This window comes from Saccostrea cucullata, unplaced genomic scaffold (genome assembly GCF_032062105.1).
Source record: "Saccostrea cucullata isolate Sc308-1 unplaced genomic scaffold, CSIRO_AGI_Scuc_v1 ctg1487, whole genome shotgun sequence".
NCBI lineage: Eukaryota > Metazoa > Mollusca > Bivalvia > Ostreida > Ostreidae > Saccostrea > Saccostrea cuccullata.
This window is the reverse complement of record NW_026939629.1, coordinates 35,459-63,316: the sequence shown is the minus strand read 5'-3', so window position 1 is coordinate 63,316 and position 27,858 is coordinate 35,459. Positions and strand designations below refer to the sequence as shown.

At 34.6% G+C, this 27,858-nt stretch overlaps 1 protein-coding gene across 1 annotated transcript; it reads left to right on the top strand.

Moving 5' to 3' along the window:
• The first annotated feature begins 278 nt into the window (after positions 1-278).
• LOC134253478 (uncharacterized) lies at positions 279-25,753 on the top strand. Its single transcript, XM_062735999.1, has 7 exons — positions 279-385; positions 3,688-4,323; positions 4,416-4,478; positions 6,420-6,464; positions 21,714-24,854; positions 25,071-25,268; positions 25,650-25,753. The coding sequence occupies exons 2-7, from the start codon at positions 3,699-3,701 to the stop codon at positions 25,751-25,753; spliced, it is 4,176 nt and encodes a 1,391-aa protein (XP_062591983.1). The 5' UTR covers positions 279-385; positions 3,688-3,698.
• The last annotated feature ends 2,105 nt before the right edge of the window (positions 25,754-27,858 follow it).

Below are 27,858 nucleotides of genomic sequence, written 5' to 3'. Positions count from 1 at the left end.
AACAAAAGTGCATTGTTGTAATAATACTATGAATGTGAAAAACGGAATTTACAAATGTTAGATATAACAGTCCTTATCACTATTTTGTTCCAATATACGTGGATTAAAACATGTTTAGAAGGTTTGCAATAGACATTGAGGGTCAGAAGATGTAAGAACAGTTTATATGCATATTCATATTACCTTACTAAAGATGCCATCTGACCCTAGTCTACAATAGATGTGTTCATCACGTGATGTCTAGCATAAACTGATCTGACACTTAAGTTCTAGACGGTCCACCTGTATTTGTTTTTCAATTTGTTTGTCTTGTCCATGATGTTTTGATGTACACAGGAGTGTATACATATTTGCCTGGACTTAAATTTGCCACCTTCTACAGCAGGTAGGTCGGCATTCTAGTTATTCTAGTTAGTTTCGCTACACGACCTTTGTGTATACAAGGAAGTAAATTTATTGACTTGTAGGGGATTTGTGTTTTGCCATGAACTTGGTCTCCTTTGTTTCTTTTTCATAATTTACTGTTAAATCCCAAATTTTCGGGGGAGTTCAATTTTCCTTAGTTTCGAGATATGACGAGGCCCACGAATTCATGTCCACCACGAAATGTAAAATGTTAATTCTTGATCCACGAAATCGAATCCCCGCGAACAAAGAGATTTTTCTCAAACCACGAATATTTGTTCCCACGAAAATATGTGATTTTACAGTATTTGTAGTTATCTTCAAACTAATTCCATAGTAACACCGCGATTCTTTGATATTAAAAGAAGTATAACTTAGATGTTGACAATCATATTTTAGTGCAGATTGAAATGTAATGGAATAATTATTTTTAAAAAATTGAAATATTAATAGATAATTGTGAAAGAACTGGAAGAAATCGGAAATAGAAACATAAGACCGTGGTCGTAAAAATGTTTGTAGAATCTGACAACTTTTAATGAGAGTTTTAACTATTCTTAAGATAAATATTCGTGTTCGCATTTATATAGCAGAGTTTGTAGCACTTTGAGCAAGTGCGGAAGGAATTGTATCATTTATTGCTCCATAAACTAATATGTTTGGGTTATCTTTTTTTCAGTTTTCGATCATTTATTCAATAACATACAATATAAAAGTGAGGTAAAACTTCCGCAGAAGCCCTCTGGTAATACCTCACCAGGGGTGCCAGGAGCCCGTTGGATCAATATAGTATTATATATCTCCAATTTTTGAACAAAATTTTTTCACATTATGCTAATATATAATTATTGACACTTCATTTTCATACATATACATAAATATCTCAAAGCAAATTAGAACCATTTTTATATATGATAACAAAATATACGTTTAACGACATTATACAAATATATAATTATGGACGCTTCATTTTCATACATATACATAAATATTATAAAGCAAATTAGCTCCATTTTTATATATAATAACAAAGTATACATTTAACATTAACAGAAGTATGACCCTTGTTGCAGTGGAGATTGTGTGGGAAAAAAAATAAAGAAATCTATATCAATCTGTTCGGTTTATCTTTACGATTTGCTCCTTTCTGTAAGCAGAGAAAATATTACTTACAACCCAAAATTGTCAAATTCTTTATCGTGAGAAATCAGAAAATTCAAAGTACATTGGGTCAATACTAAATATGAAAGGAATTTATATTAAAGAATAACTTGAAAGTAAAGCTTCCTCCTCACATACACCTAAATGATAGGTATAAAGACTATAAAAAGACTTATAAAATGACTTTATATACACTTATATAAAGACTATTGTTCCTTCAAACGGAAGGTAATCTTAAAATAATTACGTTACTTGCATGCCAAATAAAAGAGAGGATTTTTTTGTCGACGTTTCAGAAAGCTTCGCCTCAAAATTTAAAGTCATTTTAGCTTTTATAATGTCAAGCTTGAATTAACACTTGTGTATATGGAAATACAAATGATTAACTTGAAACCGTCAATTTAAAAGGACCTGTCATTTATCCCCTTACGATAAAAAAGACACGTGAACTCGTCCAAAGATACTTTTTCGGCAACTGCAAAAGTTACCTGAGATTCCTACACAAAGGAAAGCGCAAAATTTCTGTATAGAAACTGTTGAGGCTGCGGAGCTTCACTCAATGCTCATTCGCCATAAAAAATAGAACCCGACATTTAACACTTGCACTTAATATTTTTGATATAGTAATTTTCAACATCAGCTCTATTTTTGTTTATCTATAAAAATATATATTTTCGGGTTTTAAAACTGAGTTAATCGATGATATATCATCGTTTTAGATAACTCAAGCACCTCCATAGGGCTTGAGTAATAAAAAAAAGTTTTAAAAACTTATGAAAAAAATATCCCTTCAATATTTCTACCAAAGGTTAAAGGTAAACTTGTATCATACTGCATACAAAATAATTTTGATTTCAGTAGAATTACGATTTTGAATAGTTTTAACTGAAATAGGACTTCCATGTTTTAAAGGATTTCATTATAAAATCAAGTTTTATGGTTGATCAATTTACACCTGAATAGTTTGAGACATGGAAGGGCAGGTCTGCATACATTTAACCATTTTAATGATTAAATAAAATGCTCACTACGATATGATTAAATAAAAATATCAATCTACTCACGTAATACAGCAATGCTATATTTGAATAGGTATACAATTAGATTATATATTATACCTATCTGAATATCATCAAATCTTTTTAAGCTTGATCAATTATACACTCCTTCATTTTCCTGAGATGTTGGAACTTATGGCACAATGTTACACGTCAAATGACCTTTGGCAGCCTTTACAGAATACCTTCGTATCTTGGTGAAATACATGACCAAGATACAGTTTCATTTTGCATGTCAGGTTGAGAGGTTTGGCGTTTTGGATTATGAGTCTAGAGTTTTTTGTATTGTGCTTGATATGAAATTTTCAATTATAAATATACAAATATTTAATTACCTAATGAACATCTAAAACAACTCCATTGTAAATGTTTATGATGGCCAAAATCTTTGAAAAAGGTTATTACAGTATAGCTTTGTCATCTTGTCGAAAAAAAAAACCCGCAAGATTTTCTCATAGAGATCTAACAGTTATGACGTCATGGATTAGCTGTATAATCCCTGTGGAAAATATAGAATTTATAACATTCAGAGATGCCATGATTTAATATACAATGTATACACAGGTACCTGACGTTAAAAAAATATACCCCTACCTAATAATAAACAGCTGGTAGGGGTATGTATTTTTTATCTAAAGAAAAATAATAACACCAGGTGCCTGTGTATTGAACAGACATGTGACACCATTTGGGTGCGTTTTATAATTTGTATACCTGCAGGTCACATATTACATGCAGTTGATTGTGAATAAAATTGTCATTGTTTACATAAGATAACCCAACTACAAAAAAGGGACTTTGACATTGGCAATTTTGATGGTATTGTTTTCATGCTTAGCACAAAGATATTTCCCTGACCAGAACTGTTACAAAAGTGAAAACAACTATTACTTTTTAACAAAATTCATGCCACAGAAATTGCAGTAAGCTATTTCAGCAAGATGTTAGAAATCTTTGATAATCGTTCTCTTTGCCTTGAACGAAGGGAAGTATATAGTCCTATTTAAAGAATAACACTTTGTTTTGTTGAGAGTTTAATTTTCGTTTTCTTGTTACATTTCAGAGAAGCATTAAATGAATGATATGGCCTCCTCCTCTTACGCCTCTACAGAGGAGACGACAAATGCCTGTAGAGCCTGTCGACTTCTCTTGGGTCCATGTACAGATGAGTTACGTGATGTTTTACTTCACCATGTACCTCTACCAACATTCACACAGGTCATTAAACAAAAGAGGCGTAATCTTCCCCGTCTGACGGCACCACAGATGAATCTTTTGTTACCTTTGGGCAGCAATTATACTGGAAACTATGGTGACATGGATATTCCTTTATTGTACACACTGCTCAGAAACATTTGTAGCATATCTCCACACAGCAATGGCTGGGGAAATGATCCAGACCCTACAGATCGATCTCTCTCTGCCAACATTGAGAGAATCCGTATTGCCAGAAATCAGTGTGTACATTCTTCTATCCCCGTCCTCTCCAATGCTGATTTCAACACAATCTGGTCCACTGTCAGATCAGCAGTTGTGGACCTTGATTCTTTCCTTAACAACGGGAACCAGTTTGAAAGAGCGGTAGACTTTTTAAGTCATGAGACAATGGATCCTGTCCGTGACTGCCATTACATAGAAGAACTGAGGAAACAGGCTGAAGAAGATGCAGAAACTAGACAATTGGTCCAAGGACTGAAAGGTAATTAAGACGAAGTTTGATGAAATTAAGTTTAATGTTTTTAAATGTGTATTTGCAATGAATGCTTACTTAAAATCTGTTTTTCCTTTCAGAAAAATTGGAGGAGAGTGAAACGGAGAGAAATGAGAATCACAATAAAATACTGAAAATTGTTGGTAAGTACCATTGGAACATTGATACATATTCATTTATGAGCTCATAAAACTGTTTTTTAAAAACTGTATGATATTCAGACTCCACACAAACTAATATTATGAAAAAACACCAGAATCGGGATCCCTCAACGAATCATGAAGAATGACAATTGCTGTAAAGACTTTAACACATGTAAAGTGAATAATGATACATAATTATCTAAAATAATTTCAAGTTTATCATCTATTTGAGGGTTGGGAATAATATACATGTATGAATTATCATGCTAGATTTTTTTGCATGAAATACTGAATATGTTAATAGCGTATAGATAGCTAACCATTCTTCGATTTAGTTACATCTTTAAAGAAGCTAAAAACAGACGACAAACTAGCTTAACGACTTTATATACAGTAAACACATGTTTGTCTATTGTTCTCCGTTTAACAGCAATCGCAAATTTGCTTTGATAATCTTATGTCAAAACGAGATTGAATAATGATTTATTGAATAATTTAAAAGCTATTATCTCAAAGTAATCTTTCTCGCTTATGAACAAAAAACAATAAAAACTTAATAGAACTTTATTTGTGGTACTTTGGAGAATGACTAATAGGCAATCATTCCTCTGTATAGAGCCAATTCAAATTTGTTTTAATCCTGATCAAGAAATCTCGTATTAGCATGATAAACAATTAAATCGATGCCCTGGTATCTTAGTCTATATCCTGGCAAAGTACGGAAACTTTTTTAAACATTTGGTTTTTTTTTGAGAAAAAAAAATATTTTGGGAACATGTCATCAGACCCTACTTTAATGCTCTAAATGTTTGCTTAAATATATAAAGACTAGGAAAGTATCGGGTACACATAGTTAAAAACTATCTTCTACATGTATAACACTTTTGTTTATAAGTTCAATTCAATAACCTTATTTTTTCCCTTCATTTTCATCAGTATAAAGTAATGCCCTCATTGGCCAACCTTTTCAAAGCTGCTTGTTTGTTGGATGCTATCATGTCAAAGGGGGAGGATGGATTACTCTGACAATCTTTTTCGCTTTTGTACGAAATTGGAACTAAGTAGCGAGTTCTTTTTACACAGTCGCCCAAAAGTTTGGTTAAAAAAATCGAGATTATTAAACCTCTATTGATAATACTCGATTTTGTTTGGCTTGTAAGAAAACTTTAAAATACAACAATGATTCCAAATGGTCCTGCGTACAGCAATAAAAAAAACCTGTATGAAGGAAAGCAGAAAGATCAAATTAATTTTATATCCAAAAACAGAATACATTATAAAATTAAAATATCCCAGTAGAAATCCCAGATTTTTTAGAGTCATTCTTATTGAGTCCTAATAGAGAAACTTAAAGTGTTCCAAGGAATGCATGTGTTGTTTGCTTTAAGCTTCAATAAAGGAGTAACTAAACTCTAAAAATGGTCAGCTATTCATCTGATACAAGTGTATAGTTTATGAAAAAAAGAATAAAAGTCTATGGATACTAAGACTCTATTACAGATCGATGTGGGAAAACACCAGATAGATATCGAAATTATATCATGTAAATTAAATATTGTTAATATATTGTAAAATGCAGTATCACATTCATTGTGCTAAATGTAGTATGTTCCACAATGCAAGTTCAAATGTTAAAATGTCCAATGAAAATCTAAATCAATTTGATTATGAATGTGGATGATGGTCAAAATCCCTGAAAAAATTTCTTGAAGTATTCTTTTGCCATTACTTTGAAATAAAATCATACAATAAGTTTGCCTTTGATTGAAATTACTATTTATTTGTTTCATATTTATTAAGCTTATATCTACATGTAACTGTATGTGAAAAAAAATATAATGAAATCTTTCTTTGCAAAGGTTGAGTTTTGCCACAAAATAACACAGAATAATTTTCATAAATATGCCATCTAAAAAGTCTTTTTTTTACTATATATTTCAGATGAAATAAAAAAACCAAAGTCTGTAATCCCTCCAAATGTCAAAGGTATGTTAGTGAATTCAAAAATAATAGTTGGCAAATTGAAATATTTTTAAAAGATTAATTAACCTTGACTTGTTTCAATTAAAAAACATAGTGTATGTACATTCTTGTTTATATTTACATGGTGGCAATGGGATTGACAAATATTTAAATGATTCAAAATTTTAATTTAAACTTAATTCAAAACGTTTTAGTATTAATACATCTTGAAGGACTTTCTGAAATATATAATAAGAAGAATTCAGATATTCCTTTCCTTCAGAATTGTGCAAGAGATAAGAAATTATAAAATCTACCTTTTTTGCTCTTGTATATTGATTGATTGTATATTGTTTAATGTCCCTCTCAAGAATTTTTCAATCATAAAAAATCTAGACATATTCTTAGTCTGGTTTTTGTGTTTATCTCCATAAAACAGTTTGTGGAGGTAAACCCATATCTCTGGATGATGCAGACTAGACCTATACTGGGCACTCAGGGCCATTGAGCAGTCAGTGTTCTTTATCGTGACACGGTACCTACGTTTGTAAGGTCATATCGACATACCCGTGACTTTCACTTATAGTGCTGAGCTCTTGGCGAAGGAAGTTACTACCTTTGTTTACGTCTTAGGTATGACGCAGCGCCGCGAACGAGAATCGAACCCGAGCTTATGCTCTACCACAAGGCTACCCTGACCGGTGCTCTTGTATATGTAAAGAAGTCGGTTCACTTTATGCTTAAAATGGCCCTGTAGATGTACCAATTGATTAATTAACATTAGAATTTTCCATTTGAGGCATTAAAATAAAATAAAGACCTTGTGCTTTCGTTTTCTATTAAAAATTTTCTTCTAAAAGTCCAGGTATTTGAGAACTGGCTCTATGAAATTGCAATGTTCTTGAATTTTTAGGTAAAAAGGTATAAATGAGTTCTTTCAGTGAAGAAAAATAGTATCAGCGCACTCTCTGATCTAAAAAATAATACATGTCTTTTAATCCCCATAAACAGTTCTATCATTTAGTAGTTGCATATTTGAGATCAGAGGTTGCGCTCTATATCAAATATTAAAAAACAGGTTCGAAAATTGGCTGTTTTGTAGACTTTTTCAGAAAATATGGAAATTGACGCGTTTCGTGACGTCATTTAAAAAATAAACAACGTTATTCAGTGAACATGGATTTATGAATAGCAATTGCTCTGCTGGCATATTCCATGATGCGCGTTAGTGCATCATGGAAAATATGCCAGCAGAGCTATTGCTATTCATAATGCCATGTTCACTGAATAATCGTTGTTTATTACTTATATTTGCATATGTTGCCAAGAGTATTAGAGGAAATCCTGGCTGACATTAGGATGTGGCTCGTTGTCTTCAGTAAAGAAAAACACAAGGCTATAAAACGAGTATAATACCTGATCATTGCACCTTTTCTCTAATAAATCACAAACAAATTGTACAGTATTTGCTTCTTAATAACAGTTATCTGGATACAAACTGCACTGTCGTCACATTCTCTTAATTTTTGTTTTGATGCAGTTGTGACGTCATCGATCAACCTTATTGAAACTCTCTGACAAAAATCAATAATTTAACCTTATGATAAAAAAGGGAATGTTTTGATAATGATTATAACTCCAGAATGTTTTTCTTTGATTTTTTAAGTTTTTGTATTTATTTTCAACAGTTGAAATCATTTTGAAATAGACTTACTTATTATAGAATTTTTGCTTTTTCTGAATGTTTATCACCCAAGTGTGAAGAGTTATCGTTATTTGTACAAATATGCAAAAAAAAAAATGATAAGAAAAAATACAAATATGACAGTTCTCTTCAATTTTTAAAAAGTTTTAATACACAATTAAATACATTGACCAAAATTAAATTTTTAAAGAAATAAATCTGCAATTTTAAATTGTTCTGAATTTCTTTTTTTTCCTAAAAATATTATTAAAAACTTATATTTATTCCTTTTACCGAACATTTCATATATATACTCCTCAACAACAAATACTATTGTAGCGGAGCTTGTTCCACACGAATGTGGTAGAGCAATTGCACTCATAGCAGGAGCAATTGCGTTTATAGCGCTATGAACGTAGTTGAAGCCTGTAGGTTAATAGTGGGAGAGAGCAGTGAATATGCAAACATAACGCATTGGCTAGACAGAAAATGACGTCATTTTTTTATAGATACGCAGTCACCAAAGATCTGAGTGATTATTCAATGCGTTGTTAGTTAAAACTATGCAGTTTCAGTTTTTCAGAAATTCACAGGGCCAAATAAGGAAAAAGTGAACCTAGTTCTTTGTAAAATAATCATTTTTTGCTCTTGTATATGTAATATTGAAAAAAGTTTTTTTTTCTTGATAATTAATGTTATTTGTCTCTGCTCTTATTTTGTATATTGTTTGGTGGACTTTGAGCTTGAATACTGTTCGTCATCTTCATATCCTTCTCAGTCGCCCGCATGGTATAGTTCTTAGAACTTCTGCTCCAGAGTCGCAGCGTAAGAAGCTGATCCTTATGTCCCGGGTTCAATTCCACTACAGGACATAGGGACTGTCCTTTCGATAGGGCCATATAAACCGCGCAGTAGGTATGGGCATGAAAAAGATCCCACCCTGCTCAAAGGACCTGAGTGACGAGTATAGGTTTAAATTTGCATCCCACCACCGACAAATGGTGGTGTCTCCAAATGAGCGAAGAATTCTCGAGAGAGAATCTTTGTTGCTGGTTTGAAAAGTTTAAATATAAAAAATGTCCGAAAAATATGTAATTTTAATCAATTAGGAAAACTCACGAAAAAAGAATTTTGCTTCAAGAAGGATAAAATGGAGATAACGAACAGTATTCAATCTCAAAGTCTATAAAACAATACAAAATAAGAGGAGAGCAAACATCAGATCAGATTAGAGGTGGAATCAGATCAGAGGTGGGATAAATTAAATTTATTATAAAATGTAGTGTACCTTATTTACCTCTTTTGCTTAAATTGAATGTTGATAACTTTTTGTGTTATCTTCACACCCCTACTAATTGTGATTTAAATTCAAGACACGTGGATTAGGTTGATCTATTCAAAGGTTATAGGGTAGAACCGGTTTTATAAATAAAATAAACAGTAAACATGATATTACTATAGCCTGTTTCTTTTGAAAGCATGTCCTGTAATAAATGTTTCCAGACCTTTCTAAAAGATTTTCATGATTTTCAACATAGAAAGGGTGACTCAAAGTAGGGGGGTTAATATAACAATATATCTTATAATTTACGGCGAAAATTAGAGCTCACTAGTGACCAAATCACTGGTAGATAATGTGCATTATTATCTACACTGACAAACCTCTGTTTGCCTTATATCGCTCTTGAAACAATGCGCACAGAGATCATACCACGAGCAACCGACCAATCGTCGAATGAAAAGTAGAAAGAAGAGCAACGTTTACAAGCGTTTTTAATTTGTTGTTAGATGGAAAAATATTTAATAAAATGTAGTCTAGTTCAGAACACCAGTGCCTCAAGGGTAATGAAAACGAACAGCATATCTTATGCATTTAAATGGACAAAACTTTGTTTACGATCGTGATCACGTGTTTGGCCAGGGAATTCACCTGACAATTGTATTCACCGATAGCACAACAAAGGATTAAATACAGAGGGAAAAACCTTTTGCGGTATGACTTTCAGAAACCTAGACTTCCGCCGTTTATTTAACAAATGAATTGTTTGTCATTATGAGCATGAAAAAAAATATTTTTAAAAATGCTTTTCATTTACCATAAGGTTTTCCTTTTCCATGCTTAACATTCTTGTAGTATTCATAGTTACCCATAATGCAATACTCTTTCAGCTGATTGGTCAGTTAAAATCAGGTCGAGGCTATTTGGTACCGCCTGGAAGGTGGCGGGAGTTATCTTTCCATAAGTGTACACGAGTTATCTCGCATTGCTGTGACGTATAATGAAACCATATTAATTCGTTCTTCGTTTGGTTCATGCTTATGTAAATATGTAAAACGGAAAGAAACTCAGTGTGTGTGAGGGAGGATGTGGGTGTTGGGGGGGGGGGGGGGTCGACATAACAATTTTAATTATATTCAATAGAAAACAAAGGTGTTTTACAGACCATCCACCAAAAAAATTAATTAAAAAAATTAGAAAGAAATTGACGTTAAGTACTATAAATAATTTATATTTATAAACACATATTTGCCCTGCTTAGAGATCACATCCGGAGTACATTGGGAGAGGCGCGCGATTACCAGACTTACAGATACCCCACCCCCACCCCCACCCCAACTCCCCCCCCACACACACACAGATAAACCCAGTCAATGCAAGACGAGGAATTTAATGAACGGAATGCGTCTTTTATATGTCGATTTAAAATTTTTTTGCATATATTGGTTTGAAGTAGGCATAAACGGTATAATTCAACAAAAATGTTCACAGCCGTACTTTAACGGCATATGATATATATTTCAATTAATCATTTATAATTAGATTTTTTTTCAAACATAAACTTTTAATTCGAACTGCTCTAACAATTTTCAGTATTTAATTCCTATAAGCACTTGAAATCATTTTATTTTCTATTTGGCATTTTTAAAAAGAATCATTATCGCACACAAAATATTTTCGAGGAAAATGTCAATTTATTCCATATCTCTCGAGATCAATACAATGAGCCTATGAAGATAGATGTACATGTATATTGAAATGTTTTTTCCGACTATTATCAAATATAGGGCGTCATGAAAATATGTCAATAAATGAGAACATTTCTCTAAGGCATGGCTTGGCAATGAACTTTTCTTTCATGCAACTGAAATAAAAAGAAAAAGACCTCAAGAATAAAAAAAGAAAGCATACGTATGAATGTGATCCTAAACATGACATAGGCCTCGGAAGCAAATTGAAAGGGGGGCAAATTGAAAGGGAGGGTAGGCTGAACCAACAAAAAAGGTAAACTCCAATTTTCAATGCATGCCTATATTTTGTATATATTTGCAAAAAAAGTGGGGGGGGGAGGGGGGCTAAGCCTCCCCTCAACCCCCTGGTTCCGACGCCTTTGCATGAATAAAACAGACAGAAACGGATAGACAGGTGTGACATACAATAATGAATCACCCTAATTCTTGCAGGTACTAACTTACCTGTATGAGTTATCAGAATATGAAGTTACCTGTAAAATCTTCCAGTTGGTTCATTTATTAAATATGATAAGCATCAGGTTATGAAGCTGCCTATGTAGTAGTAATATGAATCAGGATCTGATAATTTCTATCTCTACAACAGATACCGGCGTAAAAAGCCAACTACCTGTTACAGGGACTGCGTGTGTATATGTAAAAGGTATAATTCAGAAAGGAACCTTCTTACATCAATTAGGTACTGCTAAAGGGTATGGAATTGCACTTAAGCTACCCTAATCAAGTACCAGATATTTAACCATTCTTGATTCAATTAAATAAAACATTGTGCCTCGCAGATACATATACATGAATAAACCGAACCGATCTTTTACAGGTACTACATTTCAGCTCACCGACCTGTAACAGGTACCAGATATTTATGCAATTAAATTCTAGTACTTAAACCTTCTGCCTCTTACAGATTTCTGATAATAGCATACCGACTCGTAACAGGTACCAGATTTCAGCTCACCGACCTGTAAGAGGTACCCGATTATTACACGATCAAATGTTAGTTCTTAAAACCTCCTGCCTCTTACAGATGTCTGATTATAACATACTGACTTGTAACAGGTACCAGATTTCAGCTCACCGACCTGGAAGAGGTACCAGATTATAACACTATCAAATGCTAGTACTTTAACCCTTCTACGTCTTACAGATGTTTGATAATGGCATACCGACGTGTAACAGGTACCAGATTTTAGCTCACCGACCTGTAAGAGGTACCAGATTCTTACACAATCAAATGCTAGTACTTCAACCTTCCTGCCTCTTACAGATGTCTAATTATAGCATACCGACTTGTAACAGGTACCAGACTTCAGCTCACCGACCTAGAGGTCACAATCAAATGCTAGTACTTTTACCCTTCTACGTCTTACAAATGTTTCATTATAACATACCGACATAAAACAGGTACCAGGTATTAGCTCACCGACCTGTAAGAGGCACCAGTTTATTTCACAATCAAGTGCTAGTACGAGGGTTGATCCAAAAGTAATGTCACAACTTCAATAAAAATGCTACTAGTCGACGTAAATTAACGAAATCATACATGATCAAAGCTATATATATTACAAATTTGTCCTGAAAATTTCAAATTAAAATGATGTATACTTTTCAAAATATCGAATTCTATACAAAGTGCAATTATGGTAGTCGCCGCACCAAAATAACGTCAAAATTATGATGGATACGCGGCGTCATAAACTTAAACGCTTCCCCTTCGTTTCTTCAAAAATATTTCAGATTCACGAACACATTCACATATATTTCTCTTTCTAAAAGAATTATTAACATCCATTGTAAACTCAGTCTAGACATTATTCAGTTTTCTGTCAAAATTCTTTGAACAGTACCATAAGAAAAACTTAAAGTTTCTCATATCGCTCTAACCGTCTAATCGTCTCTCTTTTTTCGACAACGTCAGACACCATTTCAAGAAAGTTTCCATCCGACCTCCCTTTTTCGGTCTTTCTGTCCTCTGTTGATCATTCAGTGACCTATGACCCGTTAAAAATCGCTGAAAACATCTATAAACAAGTCTCTTATTTACGTTCTATCCTCTGTTTGTCTGATTTTCATCGTAACTGTTTCTAAGGGCGATTTCCCCATTTTGAAGCAAAAACGCAATACAGATCGTTTCAGCGGTTTTTCTCCATTTTGACATTTCTTTTGTTCAATCCAGCAGATTAAAACAACTATGTTTACGATTAAAAAGCAATGACGTCTTTTTATTTTCAACTTAAGACTAGAAAAGGTCCTAAAATTGTCTTCTAAAATATTGGAAGATTAGATGTTTGTTTTAGATGCTTTTTTATTGTGTTTGTCTTTTTTCATTCTAAAAATTTACAATTAAAAATGTGACGTTAAGTTGTAACGCGGCGACACCCCTTATGTTTAATATTTTAAACGTCTATAAAATTGATTCAAGTAAACATTATTAAATGAAATTTTCAATTTTGATAAGATTTACTTTTATGCATCTTTTGGTATATTACATTTGATAATATGACGCCAAATATTAAAGATATTGACACAGTGACATTACTTTTGGATCAACCCTCGTATTTTAACCCTTATACGTCCTACAAATGTTTGGTAATAGCATACCGATTTGTAACAGGTACCAGATTTCAGCTTACCGACCTGTAAGAGGTACCAGATTATTACACAATCAAATGCTAGTACTTTAACCCTTCTACGTCTTACAGATGTTTGATAATAGCATATCGACTTGTAACAGGTACCAGATTTTAGCTCACCGACGTGTAACAGGTACACAATAAAATTTTAGTACTTTAACCCTTCTAACTCTTAAAGATGTCTGATTATAACATACCGACCTGTAAGAGATACCAGATATTAGCTCACCGACCTGTAACAGGTATAAGATACCGGTATTTATGCTATCAAATTCTAGTACTTTAACCCCCCTACCTCTTGCAGTTGTTTTATTATAACATACCGACATAAAACAGGTACCAGATATTAGCTCATCGACCTGTAATAGGAACCAGTATTTACACAATAAGACTTTAGTACTTTAACCCTTCTAACTCTTACAGATATCTGATTTAAAGATACTGACCTGTAACAGGTACCAGATATAAACTCACCGACCTGTAACAGGTAACAGATATTTATGCCATCTTATACTAGTATTTTAACCCTCCTAACTCTTATAGATGTCAGATTGTATGATATTGACAGGTTACAGGTGTATTGTGCATCATTGTGGGGGACCAGAGGTTACTTTATATTGTACATCGTTAGTGGACAGGTCACATTATATTGTACATCATTAGGGGACAAGGTCACCTTATATTGTACATCAGTAAGGGGACCAGATGTCACCTTATATTGTACATCAGTAGGGGGATCAAAGGTCACCATATATTGTACATCAATACTTCAATAGGGGGCCAAAGGTCACTTTATATTGTACATTAGTGTGGGTACCAGAGGGTATCTTATATTGTACATCATTAAAAACTAATGATCACACTATTTGGAACAACAATGAAGAAATTGGAAGACAAGTAATATTTACATCAACAGGGAGATTAGGGTTCACCTAGTGTTGTAAAACTAAAAGGGAGACCAGGTGTAACCTTAAATTGTAAAATCAATGGGGAGACCAGAGGTTTACTAATATTTTAAATCAATATGGAGATCAGAGATATCATTATATTGTAGATCAATAGGGAGACCAAAGGTTACCTTATGTTGTAAATCAATAAGAAACAAGAGGTCACCTTATATTGTACGTCTACAGGAAGATCAGAAGACACCTAATATTTTACATAAATATGGAGATCAAAGTACTTATTTGCTGACCTGAATCAACTCATGTGACTTATTATACCCCATTTTGAAAAGCGGGAGGGTATGTAGTAATCGGTAAGTCCTTCCGTCCGAATGTCTGTCTGTTACGCTTTGGGGTACCCACTTCTTCGAGAGCATAATTTAGTGAGCTCATTGCTCAGAGTACCTCTAGTTAACGTTGCTATCTGTTTTTTTTTTTGGGGGGGGGAAGGGGGGGGGTCGTGCGCTGTGTATTGTGCGTTGGCATTTGAACAGCTTTTCTCTGCAATCGCTCAACCATTTATATCAAATGGCATAAAGCTTCTATGCATGAAAGGGGATTTTTTTAATCATGGTCCCTGCTCTCCACCCCCTGGGGCCAGAATGTTGGGGCGAAACCACTACAATTGATGCAATCTTTAAAAATCGTCTTTACTCATTGACATCTAGCTGTAAAACAGTTGGCATAATTATTATAAGCATCGACTCCTCTACCAAAATTGTGAAATTCATTGTACAATTATCAGGGGCTCTGGGGTTAAGACGGGGCAATAAAAATTATAAAGTGAAAGGCTTTTTTTCTTTGAAAAATTTTCCCTCTGCTCCTGGATATTAAACAAACTAATTACATGCATAGTTATGATAAGAAAGGGTTTCTTCAATGTTTTGAAATTCATGACCCAAGGGTCAGGGGTTTTGGTGTTAGAGTGGGGCTACATTAATTGCAAAGTTAAAATACGTGTACTTTAATTCTTTTTCTTTTTCTCTGCTCCTGGATATTAATTAAACAAACTACATATAGATATGATGAGCAAGGGAGCCTCTTCCAGAATTTTAAATTCAAGGCCCCTGGCTCTTGAGTACCATTGAGTGGTGGGAGCTCTAATTAAATACTGTTATTGAATTAATGCTTTGAAATTTGTTCTATAGTATAAACTAAAAATCTTTTATGGCCTTATCCAAAATTGTAAAGTGTATGACCCCATGATGAGGGTTTTTGTGATGAATGGGCACTGATTATTATTCCTGATTATTTGAAATTCATTTTTTTTTATTCCCCTACGCTCTCTTTTGGTTTTAAGTAGTCAAACTAAGCATGCTAAGCATATAGTTATTATGAGCAATGGTGTTTTTTTCAAAATTGAAGAGCCCTCACTGCTCAAAGGCCCTGAGTGCCGAGTATAGGTCTAAATTTGAATCCCTTCACCGGCATATGGTGACGTCTCCATATGAGTGAAAAATTCTCGAGAGGGACGTTAAACAATATACAATCGATCTAGGTCAAAGGGGCATAACTCTGTCAAAAATGGTGCATTCGTACCCAAAACACATTTATTTGATAAATCTGTGTACAAAAATTCCATTTCAGTATGTACAAAGGTTGTTAAGAAAATAAATAGAAACTAAATGGACAGACGGACAGCAGTAAAGCATTATACAATCCCGTCTTCTAAGGGGAGGGGGGCATAAATATAAAGTGACCTTTGGTCAACATATTGATGTACAGTGTACAATGTAAGTTGACTTCTGGTCAACTAATAATTAACGTTTAAAGTGACTTTTGATCTACCTATTAATGTATAATTAAAATATAAGGTGACCTCTAGTCGTTCTAGTGATGTACAGTATAAGTTGACCTCTGGTCCCTTTTGTGTTTTATAAAGTGACCTCGGAATCTGCTCCCCCTATTGATGTAAAATATAAATCCAACAACAGACTCATGGAACACATTGCTCACAGAGCATTGTGAATTGCAAAAAAAAAACAAAAATACATTTGGTATTGAAGAGCTTTAATGCATAAGTGGTCATTAACTACCCTGAAAAGGCAAGGGGAGTATGATTTGACCAAAATCAAATCTACAGTAAGAATATTTATCTATATTTTTGAAGGTGACTTTTTCCCTACATTGTGGTCCCATCCTATCCATGGGGATCATGATTTGAACAAACTAGACTACTCTAGACTATCTTATAATGATCCCAAATGGATTTCATATTTTCTGACCCTTGGTTCTTAAAAAAAAAAACTCTTTAATTATGCGATTAATTTTTCGCCAATTCATAATTGTCTCCCCTTCATTTCAACAAACTTGAATCTCCTATACCTAGGGATTCTCTGAGCCAATATATGGCTAAATTTGGCTCCTTAGGTCTAAAAAAGAAGATGGTATTGTTAAAGGTTCAGGACAAAGGCAACACCTACAACATGACCTAGCGCCTGTTAGAAACATGCATCTTTATAATGTGGTACCTGTACGAGGTAAGTATCTTACGACTTTTCAACTTTATACACAACCATTCCCCACGATAAATTAAATCCAGGCTTTTTGATATCATTGACAGCTGCTTTTTCAATAAAAATGGAACTCGTAAATATACTTACCTGGTCATAGGTCAATTGCAAAAATATTTTATTAAAACACATTCTGATTGCACACACAAGTACTCTGAAGTTGACATCAAAGAGATGCTTGAGTTTCTGATTGACAATATCTATGTAGTTTTGGAGACCAGGTATTCCAACAATCTACTGGAATTCCAATGGGTACCAATTGCGCTCCGTTATTAGCGGACCTATTTTCTATATTCATATGACGTAGAATTTGTGCAAAATCTAATGCTAGTACTTGTTGGCCTTGTCAGCAAATATAATTTATCATTGAGACAAATGCTGACTTACGTTTTGCATACTGTACAATTATGGACTTCAGTGTAGGTCGATATGTGGTTATAAAGACTCATGATAATTAAAATTGACCGAAGACACGGAAAGTGATAGCGACCGAGCCTGCTGTCACAATGACGGCGAGCACACAGCAGGTGTGACCGGTCAGCGGGGGATGCTCACTCCTCCATGGTACCTGATCCCACCTCTGATGTTTTGGAGGTCCGTGTTTGCTCTGCTCCTATTTTGTATTGTATTATAGACTTTGATATTAAATACTCTTCGTTATCTCCATATCTTTCTTAAATACGGTACCTGTTACAGGTAGGTAGCTTTAAATTTGGTACATCTTACAGGTCGGTATGTTAAAATAAGACATCTGTAAGAAGTATGAGGGTTAAAGTTCTAGAGTTTCATTGTGTAAATATCTGGTACCTGTTACAGGTCGGTGAACTAATACCTGGTACCTGTTTCAGGTCGGTATGTTATAATCAGACATCTATAAGAGTAAGAAGGGTTAATAAACTAGCATTTGATTGTGTAATAATCTGGTACCTCGTACAGGTCGATGAGCTGAAATCTGGTACCTGTTACAACTCAGTATGCTATAATCAAACATCTGTAAGAGGTAGGATGGTTAAAGTACTAGCATTTAATTGTGTAATAATCTGGTACCTGTTACAGGTCGGTGAGCTGAGATCTGGTACCTGTTAAAGGTCGGTGAGCTAATATATCTGGTACCTCTTACAGGTCAATATGCTATAATTAGACATCTGTAAGAGTTAGAAGGGTTAAAATATTAAAATTTTATTGTGTAAATATCTGGTACCTGTTACAGGTCGGTGAGCTAAAATCTGGTACCTGTTATATGTCGGTATGCTATAATCAGACATTACTAAGAGTTTGGAGGGTTAAAGCAATAGAGTTTTATTGTGTAAATGTCTGGTACCTCTTACAGGTCGGTGACCTAAAATCTGGTACCTCTTACAAGTCGGTATGCTATTATGAAACATCTGTAAAACGTAGAAGGGTTAAAGTACTAGCATTTGATTGTGTTATAATCTGGTACCTCATCCAGGTCGGTGAGCTGAAATCTGGTACCTGTTACAAGTCGGTATGCTATAATTAGACATCTGTAAGAGTTAGAAGGGTTAAAGTACTAAAATTTTATTGTGTAAATATCTGGTACCTGTTACAGGTCGGGTAGCTGAAATCTGGTACCTGTTACAAGTCGGTATGTTATAATCAGACATCTGTAAGAGGCAGGAGGTTTTAAGTACAAACATTTGATTGTGTAATAATCTGGTACCTCTTTCAGGTCGTTGAGCTGAAGTCTGGTACCTGTTACAAGTCGGTATGCTATAATTAAAAATCTGTAAGAGGCAGGAGGTGAAGTACTAGCATTTGATCGTGTAATAATCTGGTACCTCTTACAGGTCGGTGAGCTGAAATCTGGTACCTGTTACGAGTCGGTATGCTATTATCAGAAATCTGTAAGAGGCAGAAGGTTTAAGTACTAGAATTTAATTGCATGAATATCTGGTACCTGTTACAGGTCGGTGAGCTGAAATGTAGTACCTGTAAAAGATCGGTTCGGTTTATTCATGTATATGTATCTGCGAGGCACAATGTTTTATTTAATTGAATCAAGAATGGTTAAATATCTGGTACTTGATTAGGGTAGCTTAAGTGCAATTCCATACCCTTTAGCAGTACCTAATTGATGTAAGAAGGTTCCTTTCTGAATTATACCTTTTACATATACACACGCAGTCCCTGTAACAGGTAGTTGGCTTTTTACGCCGGTATCTGTTGTAGAGATAGAAATTATCAGATCCTGATTCATATTACTACTACATAGGCAGCTTCATAACCTGATGCTTATAATATTTAATAAATGAACCAACTGGAAGATTTTACAGGTAACTTCATATTCTGATAACTCATACAGGTAAGTTAGTACCTGTAAGAATTAGGGTGATTCATTATTGTATGTCACACCTGTCTATCCGTTTCTGTCTGTTTTCTTCATGCATAGGCGTCGGAACCAGGGAGTTGAGGGGAGGCTTAGCTTTTTTGCAAATATATACAAAATATAGGCATGCATTGAAAATTGGACTTTACCTTTTTTGTTGGTTCAGCCTACCCTCCCTTTCAATTAGCCCCCCTTTCAATTTGCTTCCGAGGCCTATATCATGTTTAGGATCACATTCATACGTATGCTTTCTTTTTTTTTATTCTTGAGGTCTTTTTCTTTTTATTTCAGTTGCATGCAAGAAAAGTTCATTGCCAAGCCATGCCTTAGAGAAATGTTCTCATTTATTGACACATTTTCATGACGCCCTATATTTGATAATAGTCGGAAGAAACATTTCAATATACATGTACATCTATCATTCATCCAGCTACTTCCCAATTTATTCAGGATGTGATCTCTAAGCAGGGCAAATATGTACTTATAAATATAAATTATTTATAGTACTTAACGTCAATTTCTTTCTAATTTTTTTAATTAATTTTTTTGGAGGATGGTCTGTAAAACACCTTTGTTTTTATTGAATATAATTAAAATTTTTATGTCGACCCCACCCCCCCCCCCCCAACACCCAAACCCTCCCTCACACACACTGAGTTTCTTTCCGTTTTACATATTTACATAAGCATGAACCAAATGAAGAACGAATTAATATGGTTTCATTATACGTCACAGTAATGCGAGATAACTCGTGTTCACTTATTGAAAGATAACTCCCGCCACCTTCCAGGCGGTAGTGCCTCATTTGCTAATCTGACGCCAAAAAATATAGTCCCGGTTCCCATGCAAAAAATATTATCCAAAAGAATTTTTTATTCATGACAGCAGAAAATTGTATCATAGAGAATACTTATATATAGTTAAGTTTGAATGAATGTAAAATGGATAGTTTGATTGAAGTACATTTCTATAGACATTATCAGCTGATTCTAGGGTGGTGGAAACTGAAACGCAACATAACTTTTCTGTTTACCATGCCTCCACGTGCTAGACACTTCCTAGCCACATTTCCGTGAATAATTTAACCTATCTCGCTGAAGTCTCGCTCACTCTCGCCAGTGCCACTGCCAGAGCTACTCTGAACTCATCGGGTTTTATACTTTGCAGAACACCGAAAAATAAAAGGTTTCGAACACATTAGTAGGGGTGTTCAGCACAGTCTTGTTTCTTATTATAAGTTTCAATACAAAGCACTTATAAACTGAACGAGAAATGCATTTCAGATTTCAGAATTGTACTTTCAGGAACCCAATAATTTTATTCATTTTATGAATTATACAGCAATGGATTCACAATAAATTAACATTAAAAAAAAAATACATAAAAATTCAGATCGATTTTTTTTAAAACATAATTTAGGTGAAAGCGGGGGTAAATGAAAATGTGTTCTCAATATGTCAATCGGCTTTATCAATTAAAATTAGAAAGTTTTAAAAAGTTGGGTTATAGTGTAATCTATGGTTTAATCATAATTAATTTTCAAATCTAGAAACTTTTAAATTTCTACAAAAAACCATTAATTGCAAAAATTCTTCAAATTCAATCCTGCAAACTTATCTTTCTTAAAACCACAAGCATGTACACCATACTTTATTAGGTATCTGCTTATTTATTAATTACTCTGAAATCTTGGTAATTACATTAGGCCAAAGTAAAATTATAGTTTGTTTGGGATTGCCTCCCTCCTCATTGAAATTGCACCCTCCCGAAAAAATTTTATTGACCAAAAGTAGGAAGATTTTTTTTTTATTTAATCAATTGTTTTGCCCATTACATGTATCAGATGTACCAAACAAAACACTGAAATATAGTGTCAAATCTATGTAAAATTAGTTTTTTTTCGTTTATGGTAGATACTTTTCAGAGTATGTATTTACTTAACTGAGACTTTTATCAAAACTTCAACAAAATTTTCCTTCAATTTAAAAAAAAAATAATTTCCCTCCCTCCCTCTTGTGTTTGAAACCTTTCAGGCCGCAATTCCAAACAAACATTTTTTTGAGGATGGCCTTACTAACAAGATGAAACATTTATGACGTAAACTCGATGTAACAATTCATTCTAGATGTTTTTGAAAAAGATCTCATACGATGGAAAGAGGAGGATGGGGTTTACAGTGAAAGCCACGGGTTCCCTGCAATGTTGGATCAAGTCCGAAGTCAACCTTACATGACATTTGTTGGTGTCCCAGGCACAGGAAAATCAGCAACGATTCATCACATAGCCCTGATACTCCAGAAGGAAGGATACGAGGTTGTACCTATTATAGACATCAGGAAGATTGAAGATTATTCTGACTCTCGTCATCCACAGGTTTTTGTCATTGATGATGTGGTAGGTGTTTTAGGTCTGCAAAAACAAAAGTTAGAGTCATTGATAGACTATGAAAAAAGAATTTCAGATCCGTCCAATAGAAATACAAAGGTATTAATGTCATGTAGGGTAGCCGTTTTTAATGAATGTTACAAATCATTTTTCTCAAATGAAAATAACACAATTAAGATGCATAGTTCCGAAAATGTATTGAACGAAGAAGATAAGAAAGCGATCCTTCAGAAACACGGCATAGATAGAGAGTTGTTGACCCCTGCATTGCTGGGAGGAACATTGGGTATGTTTCCTCTGTTGTGTAAACTATATTCAAAAGAAGAGAAATTTAGAGACAATGTTGAAAGGTTCTTTACCTGTCCAGCTGAATGTATTTTAGGAGAATTTGATAAAATGCAAGGGCGAAATAGATTATACTATGCTACATTGGTTTTGTGCATGTTAAATGGCAATAAACTTTCACAAGAAATATTGAAAAACACAGGAAACGGTGTTTTCTGCGAAATGAAATCGAAAGTACTAGAAAAATGTAAAATTGAAAAGGACACTGATGCATATAAATTTGAAGAAGCAATGGGAGTTATGGAGGGTACATATACGAAACTCTGTGGTGCTGAGTGTACATTTATTCATGACTCTGTGTTTGAAATTCTTGCATATCATTTTGGTCATCAGTTTCCAGAACTGTTTTTACAATATATAAGCAGTAATTACATTGCTAATAAAGTGAAAGTACAAGAATGGAAAAAAGAATCAGAGGTTGACAATAAGCACGATGAGAGTGAAGAATTTAGTGTTGAAGAACAGGGAACATTAAGTAGTGATATAATCGAGGACTCGTTTGAACTCTGTATACGGTTAAGAGAGGATCAATATCCAATGTTAGCAGAGCGTTTGTACAGAGATATAGAAAATATGGAACTGTATGATGTTTTTATGAATAATGTTTTAAAACACCCCCGTGTTTGTCAGGCTTTTATTGAGGTGTTAGAGAGAAAATCGTACACAGAGTTAAAGTCTTTATTTCTGTCCGAACAGAAAGACGTGTCCAAGGTAGTGAGTAAAAAAGAGCGTGTGAGTGAGGAGAGTGAGAAGACGGAAAAAAGGTACTGGGAGAGGTGTAGACAGCGTGTGTTGGTGTGTGAGAAGGGTTATTATAAAGAAAATACATACAGTGTGAGGGTTATCAGTTGGGTGGTTTACTACGGACACAATCAGATCCTAAAATATATTTTAAAACAAACTGAATTACACAAAGAAACAAAGATTGAACTATTTTGGAATTTCTGTAGCTCCAGTTTAATATATGAAGCAAAAAAAAGCGAAAATAACATTGAAAAAAAATTTGCAACATACAAATTATCTTTACCAAACTCCATTTGTAATACAACAAATAAAAGACAGGGCAATAGACGGTCTGCTTTTGAACATGACCGCTTATTTGTATTGAGTTGTTACAGTGGTGATTTGGAGACTGTAAAAATTTTAATCAAGTATGTCCATATAAAAACGACAAACAAAAACAACCAATGTTTGTATTATGATACACCACTGACTGCAGCATATAAAGGTGGACATATGAGTGAAGTGAAGAAGCTTATAGGTGCCATGTCTCATTTCAATCAACAAGGTGAGTTAGATACGCCACTGACAGCAGCATGTCAGGGTGGACACATGAGTGTAGTAAAGGAGCTTATAGAAGCCGGAGCTGATATCAATCAACAAGGTAAGTATGATACACCACTGACTGCAGCATGTAAGGGTGGACATTTGAGTGTAGTGATAGAGCTTATAGAAGCCGGAGCTGATATCAATCAACAAGGTGAGTTTGATACGCCACTGACAGCAGCATGTCAGGGTGGACACATGAGTGTAGTAAAGGAGCTTATAGAAGCCGGAGCTGATATCAATCAAAGAGGTGAGTTAAATACACCGCTGACTGCAGCATGTCAGGGTGGACATATGAGTGTAGTGAAGGAGCTTATAGAAGCCGGAGCTGATATCAATCAAAGAGGTGAGTTTGGTACACCACTGACTGCAGCATGTAAGGGTGGACACATGAGTGTAGTGAAGGAGCTTATAGAAGCCGGAGCTGATATCAATCAAAGAGGTGAGTTTGGTACACCACTGACTGCAGCATGTAAGGGTGGACACATGAGTGTAGTGAAGGAGCTTATAGAAGCCGGAGCTGATATCAATCCTAAAGGTACGAATGATACACCGCTGACTGCAGCATGTCAGGGTGGACACATGAGTGTAGTGAAGGAGCTTATAGAAGCCGGAGCTGATATCAATCCTAAAGGTAAGTATGATACACCGCTGACTGCAGCATGTAAGGGTGGACACATGAGTGTAGTGAAGGAGCTTATAGAAGCCGGAGCTGATATCAATCAAAGAGGTGAGTTTGATACACCACTGACTGCAGCATGTCAGGGTGGACACACGAGTGTAGTGAAGGAGCTTATAGAAGCCGGAGCTGATATCAATCTACAAGGTAAGCGTGATACACCACTGACAGCAGCATGTAGGAAAGGACATATGAGTGTAGTGAAAGAGCTTATAGAAGTCAGAGCTGATATCAATCCTAAAGGTAAGTATGATACACCGCTGACTGCAGCATGTAAGGGTGGTTATATGAGTGTAGTGAAGGAGCTTATAGAAGCCGGAGCTGATATCAATCCTAAAGGTAAGTTATATACACCGCTGACTGCAGCATGTCAGGGTAGATATATGAGTGTAGTGAAGGAGCTTATAGAAGCCGGAGCTGATGTCAATCAAAAAGGTGGGTTTGATACACCACTGACAGTAGCATGTTGGGGTGGACATATGAGTGTAGTGAAGAAGCTTATAGAAGCCGGAGCTGATATCAATCAGCAAGGTAAGTTTTATTCACCACTGACAGTAGCGTGTGAAGCTGGACATATGAGTGTAGTGAAGGAGCTTATAGAAGCCGGAGCTGATATCAATCCTAAAGATAAGTATGATACACCACTGACAGCAGCATGTAAGGGTGGTTATATGAGTGTAGTGAAGAAGCTAATAGAAGCCGGAGCTGATATCAATCCTAAAGTTATGTTTTATACACCATTAACAGCAGCATTTAAGGGTGGACATATGAGTGTAGTGAAGGAGCTTATAGAATCCATAGCTGATATCAATGAAAAAGGTGAGTTTCATAGACCACTTACAGCAGCATGTGAAGCTGGACGTATGAGTGTAGTGAAGGAGCTTATAGAAGCCGGAGCTGATATCAATCCTAAAGGTACGAATGATACACCGCTGACTGCAGCATGTAAGGGTGGTTATATGAGTGTAGTGAAGGAGCTTATAGAAGCCGGAGCTGATATCAATCAAAAAGGTGAGTTAAATACACCACTGACAGCAGCGTGTGAAGCTGGACATATGAGTGTAGTGAAGGAGCTTATAGAAGCCGGAGCTGATATCAATCAGCAAGGTAAGTTTCATTCACCACTGACAGCAGCGTGTGAAGCTGGACATATGAGTGTAGTGAAGGAGCTTATAGAAGCCGGAGCTGATATCAATCAGCAAGGTAAGTTTCATTCACCACTGACAGCAGCGTGTGAAGCTGGACATATGAGTGTAGTGAAGGAGCTTATAGAAGCCGGAGCTGATATCAATCCAAAAGGTAAGTATGATACACCGCTGACTGCAGCATGTAAAGGTGGACATATGAGTATAGTGAAGGAACTTATAGAAGCGGGAGCTAATAACAATATGCAAGATAAGTCAGAATCACCACTGACAACAACATTTTGATGTGGACTTACGAGTGTAGTGAAAGAGCTACTCGAAGCTGGGACTGATATCAATCAGCAAAAAGTATAATACACCACTTGATAGCAGCATGTAATAGTAAACATATGAGTGTAGTGAAGGAGATTATAGACGTCGGAGCTGATATCAATCCACAGACAGTAGCATAGTTTGGATGATATAAATATGTATAGTGAAGGAGCTTCTAGGAATATGAACAGGTCTCGATGAACTAAATGGGTATCATTTCACACTGACAGCATCATGCCGGGTGGAGATATGAGTAGCTTCTATAGGAGCAGACTGATATCAAACAGTAAGGTTTGTCAGATACTTACTCCACTGGTAACAGCAGATGAGGGTGAGATATGTTATAAAGATTTAATAGAGGTTTAATATTTGAAGGAACTGCTACAGGTTGGGGCTATTTAACATTTACAAGGGTTCCTAAATGCATTCTGCTAGCACTCATGTATGGTAATTATTATTATATATACAGTGGAAATCGGTTTTAATAAAATTGAGACTGTTATCTTTGCAAAATCGATTGATGATTGAAGGTTTGCATTTTCTCTGTAACATCCTTTGTTTAGAATGATTGATGGACTTAATTTTTGGTGTATGATTTTAAAGAGATGATATTCTCCTGGATGTGTGGGTTGATGTTATTGTCAGGGTAAGATTCAGCGAGTACGATTTTGTGTTTTTCTAACATGGTCTGTCTGTTCAAGGTTAAACAAGACGAATGTTAAGTAAGTTAAGGATAAGCGATACTTTTTTGAAGTCGTTGCATGTATGCATATAAGTGTTAGGTGTACTTACGAATGTTCGATTTAGTAAAAGAGAGAATCGGGACTCTGGACAAGGTTTTAATGATGGTGGTTTAGTTTTGATGTTTGAGTTAGACATAGCGGGTGTTTCTGTTCTAGAGAGGACATGCTGACATTTGAATAACTTTAGAAAAACCAAATATTTGTTTGAATACATAAAAAGTGCTGAGAGGAAGATAGTGCTGAGTAAATCAAATGAACACGAGAGTTGATTTTTGTTTAGAAAAAAGTATCTCCGTATAGTGTACATTGAAATATCATGAAAATAAGAGCATATGTCCTGACATTGTATGCAATGTTTTACCTACCCTCGCTTTTAAAGGTGTCTTGAAATTTGTATTTGTTAATATTTATAAGCATTAAGATTTCCATTGCCTCAGAAAGAGATTGTTTTATCAGTCCTCAGTCAGTATATGTTGTTGTAAGTCATGCAAATTGTCCAACTCCTCATGCAATTAAAATGTTTAGTTGCACTCTCATTTTGAATCATTCTGCAAAGGTGGAATAATTTTAGTTACAAATGTCATTTAATTGAAACTGCCATTCTTTACAAATTATTAAATTTTACCTGTTCATCCTTGACATTCATATAAATAAGGATGCATTATTTGATTCCATACTTCAATACTTTATTTTATTGTTGTAATACGTCAATTCTTTGGTTCAAAAATGAGTTTACAGTATCATATGAGAGTTGAGGCAAAATTGTGTGAATGCTTTTTTTAACGTCACATAATAAAAATAATTACAAAGATGCTTATCATTCATTTTACTGTAACGTATATAAACAATTTTTTAGCATTATTTTTAGTCTTTTGCAAAGTTTTGTTATTGAAACTAGGGTCCGCCGTCATAAAATTTTGAGAATTCTCAAAAAATTATCAACTCAACTCTTGAGAATTACTCAGCTGAGAATTTGGGAATAAAAGAGATTAAGACATTATTTTTCTCAATTTTACGACGGCCACTGATCTGAGAATTTTGGATTTCAGAAAATTCTCAGACTTTAGAGCATTCTCAGACTTAAGTATCTTTTATAACAGCGAATCGCCGAAGTGTCATTGTATATTCAGACATATAAATAGATTATCCAGTGTTTTTCAACTTTTGTTGAAATGTTTTGAAATTGTTATATATAACTGTATATAGATACCTCATGGTATGTAATATGTTGAATTCATTTGTTACAGTTTTCAATGGATATTGTGTATATCAAATAAATGGACAAATTGTAATTGATTATTGTTATGTTTCAAGTAATATTCAATTTATTTGTCC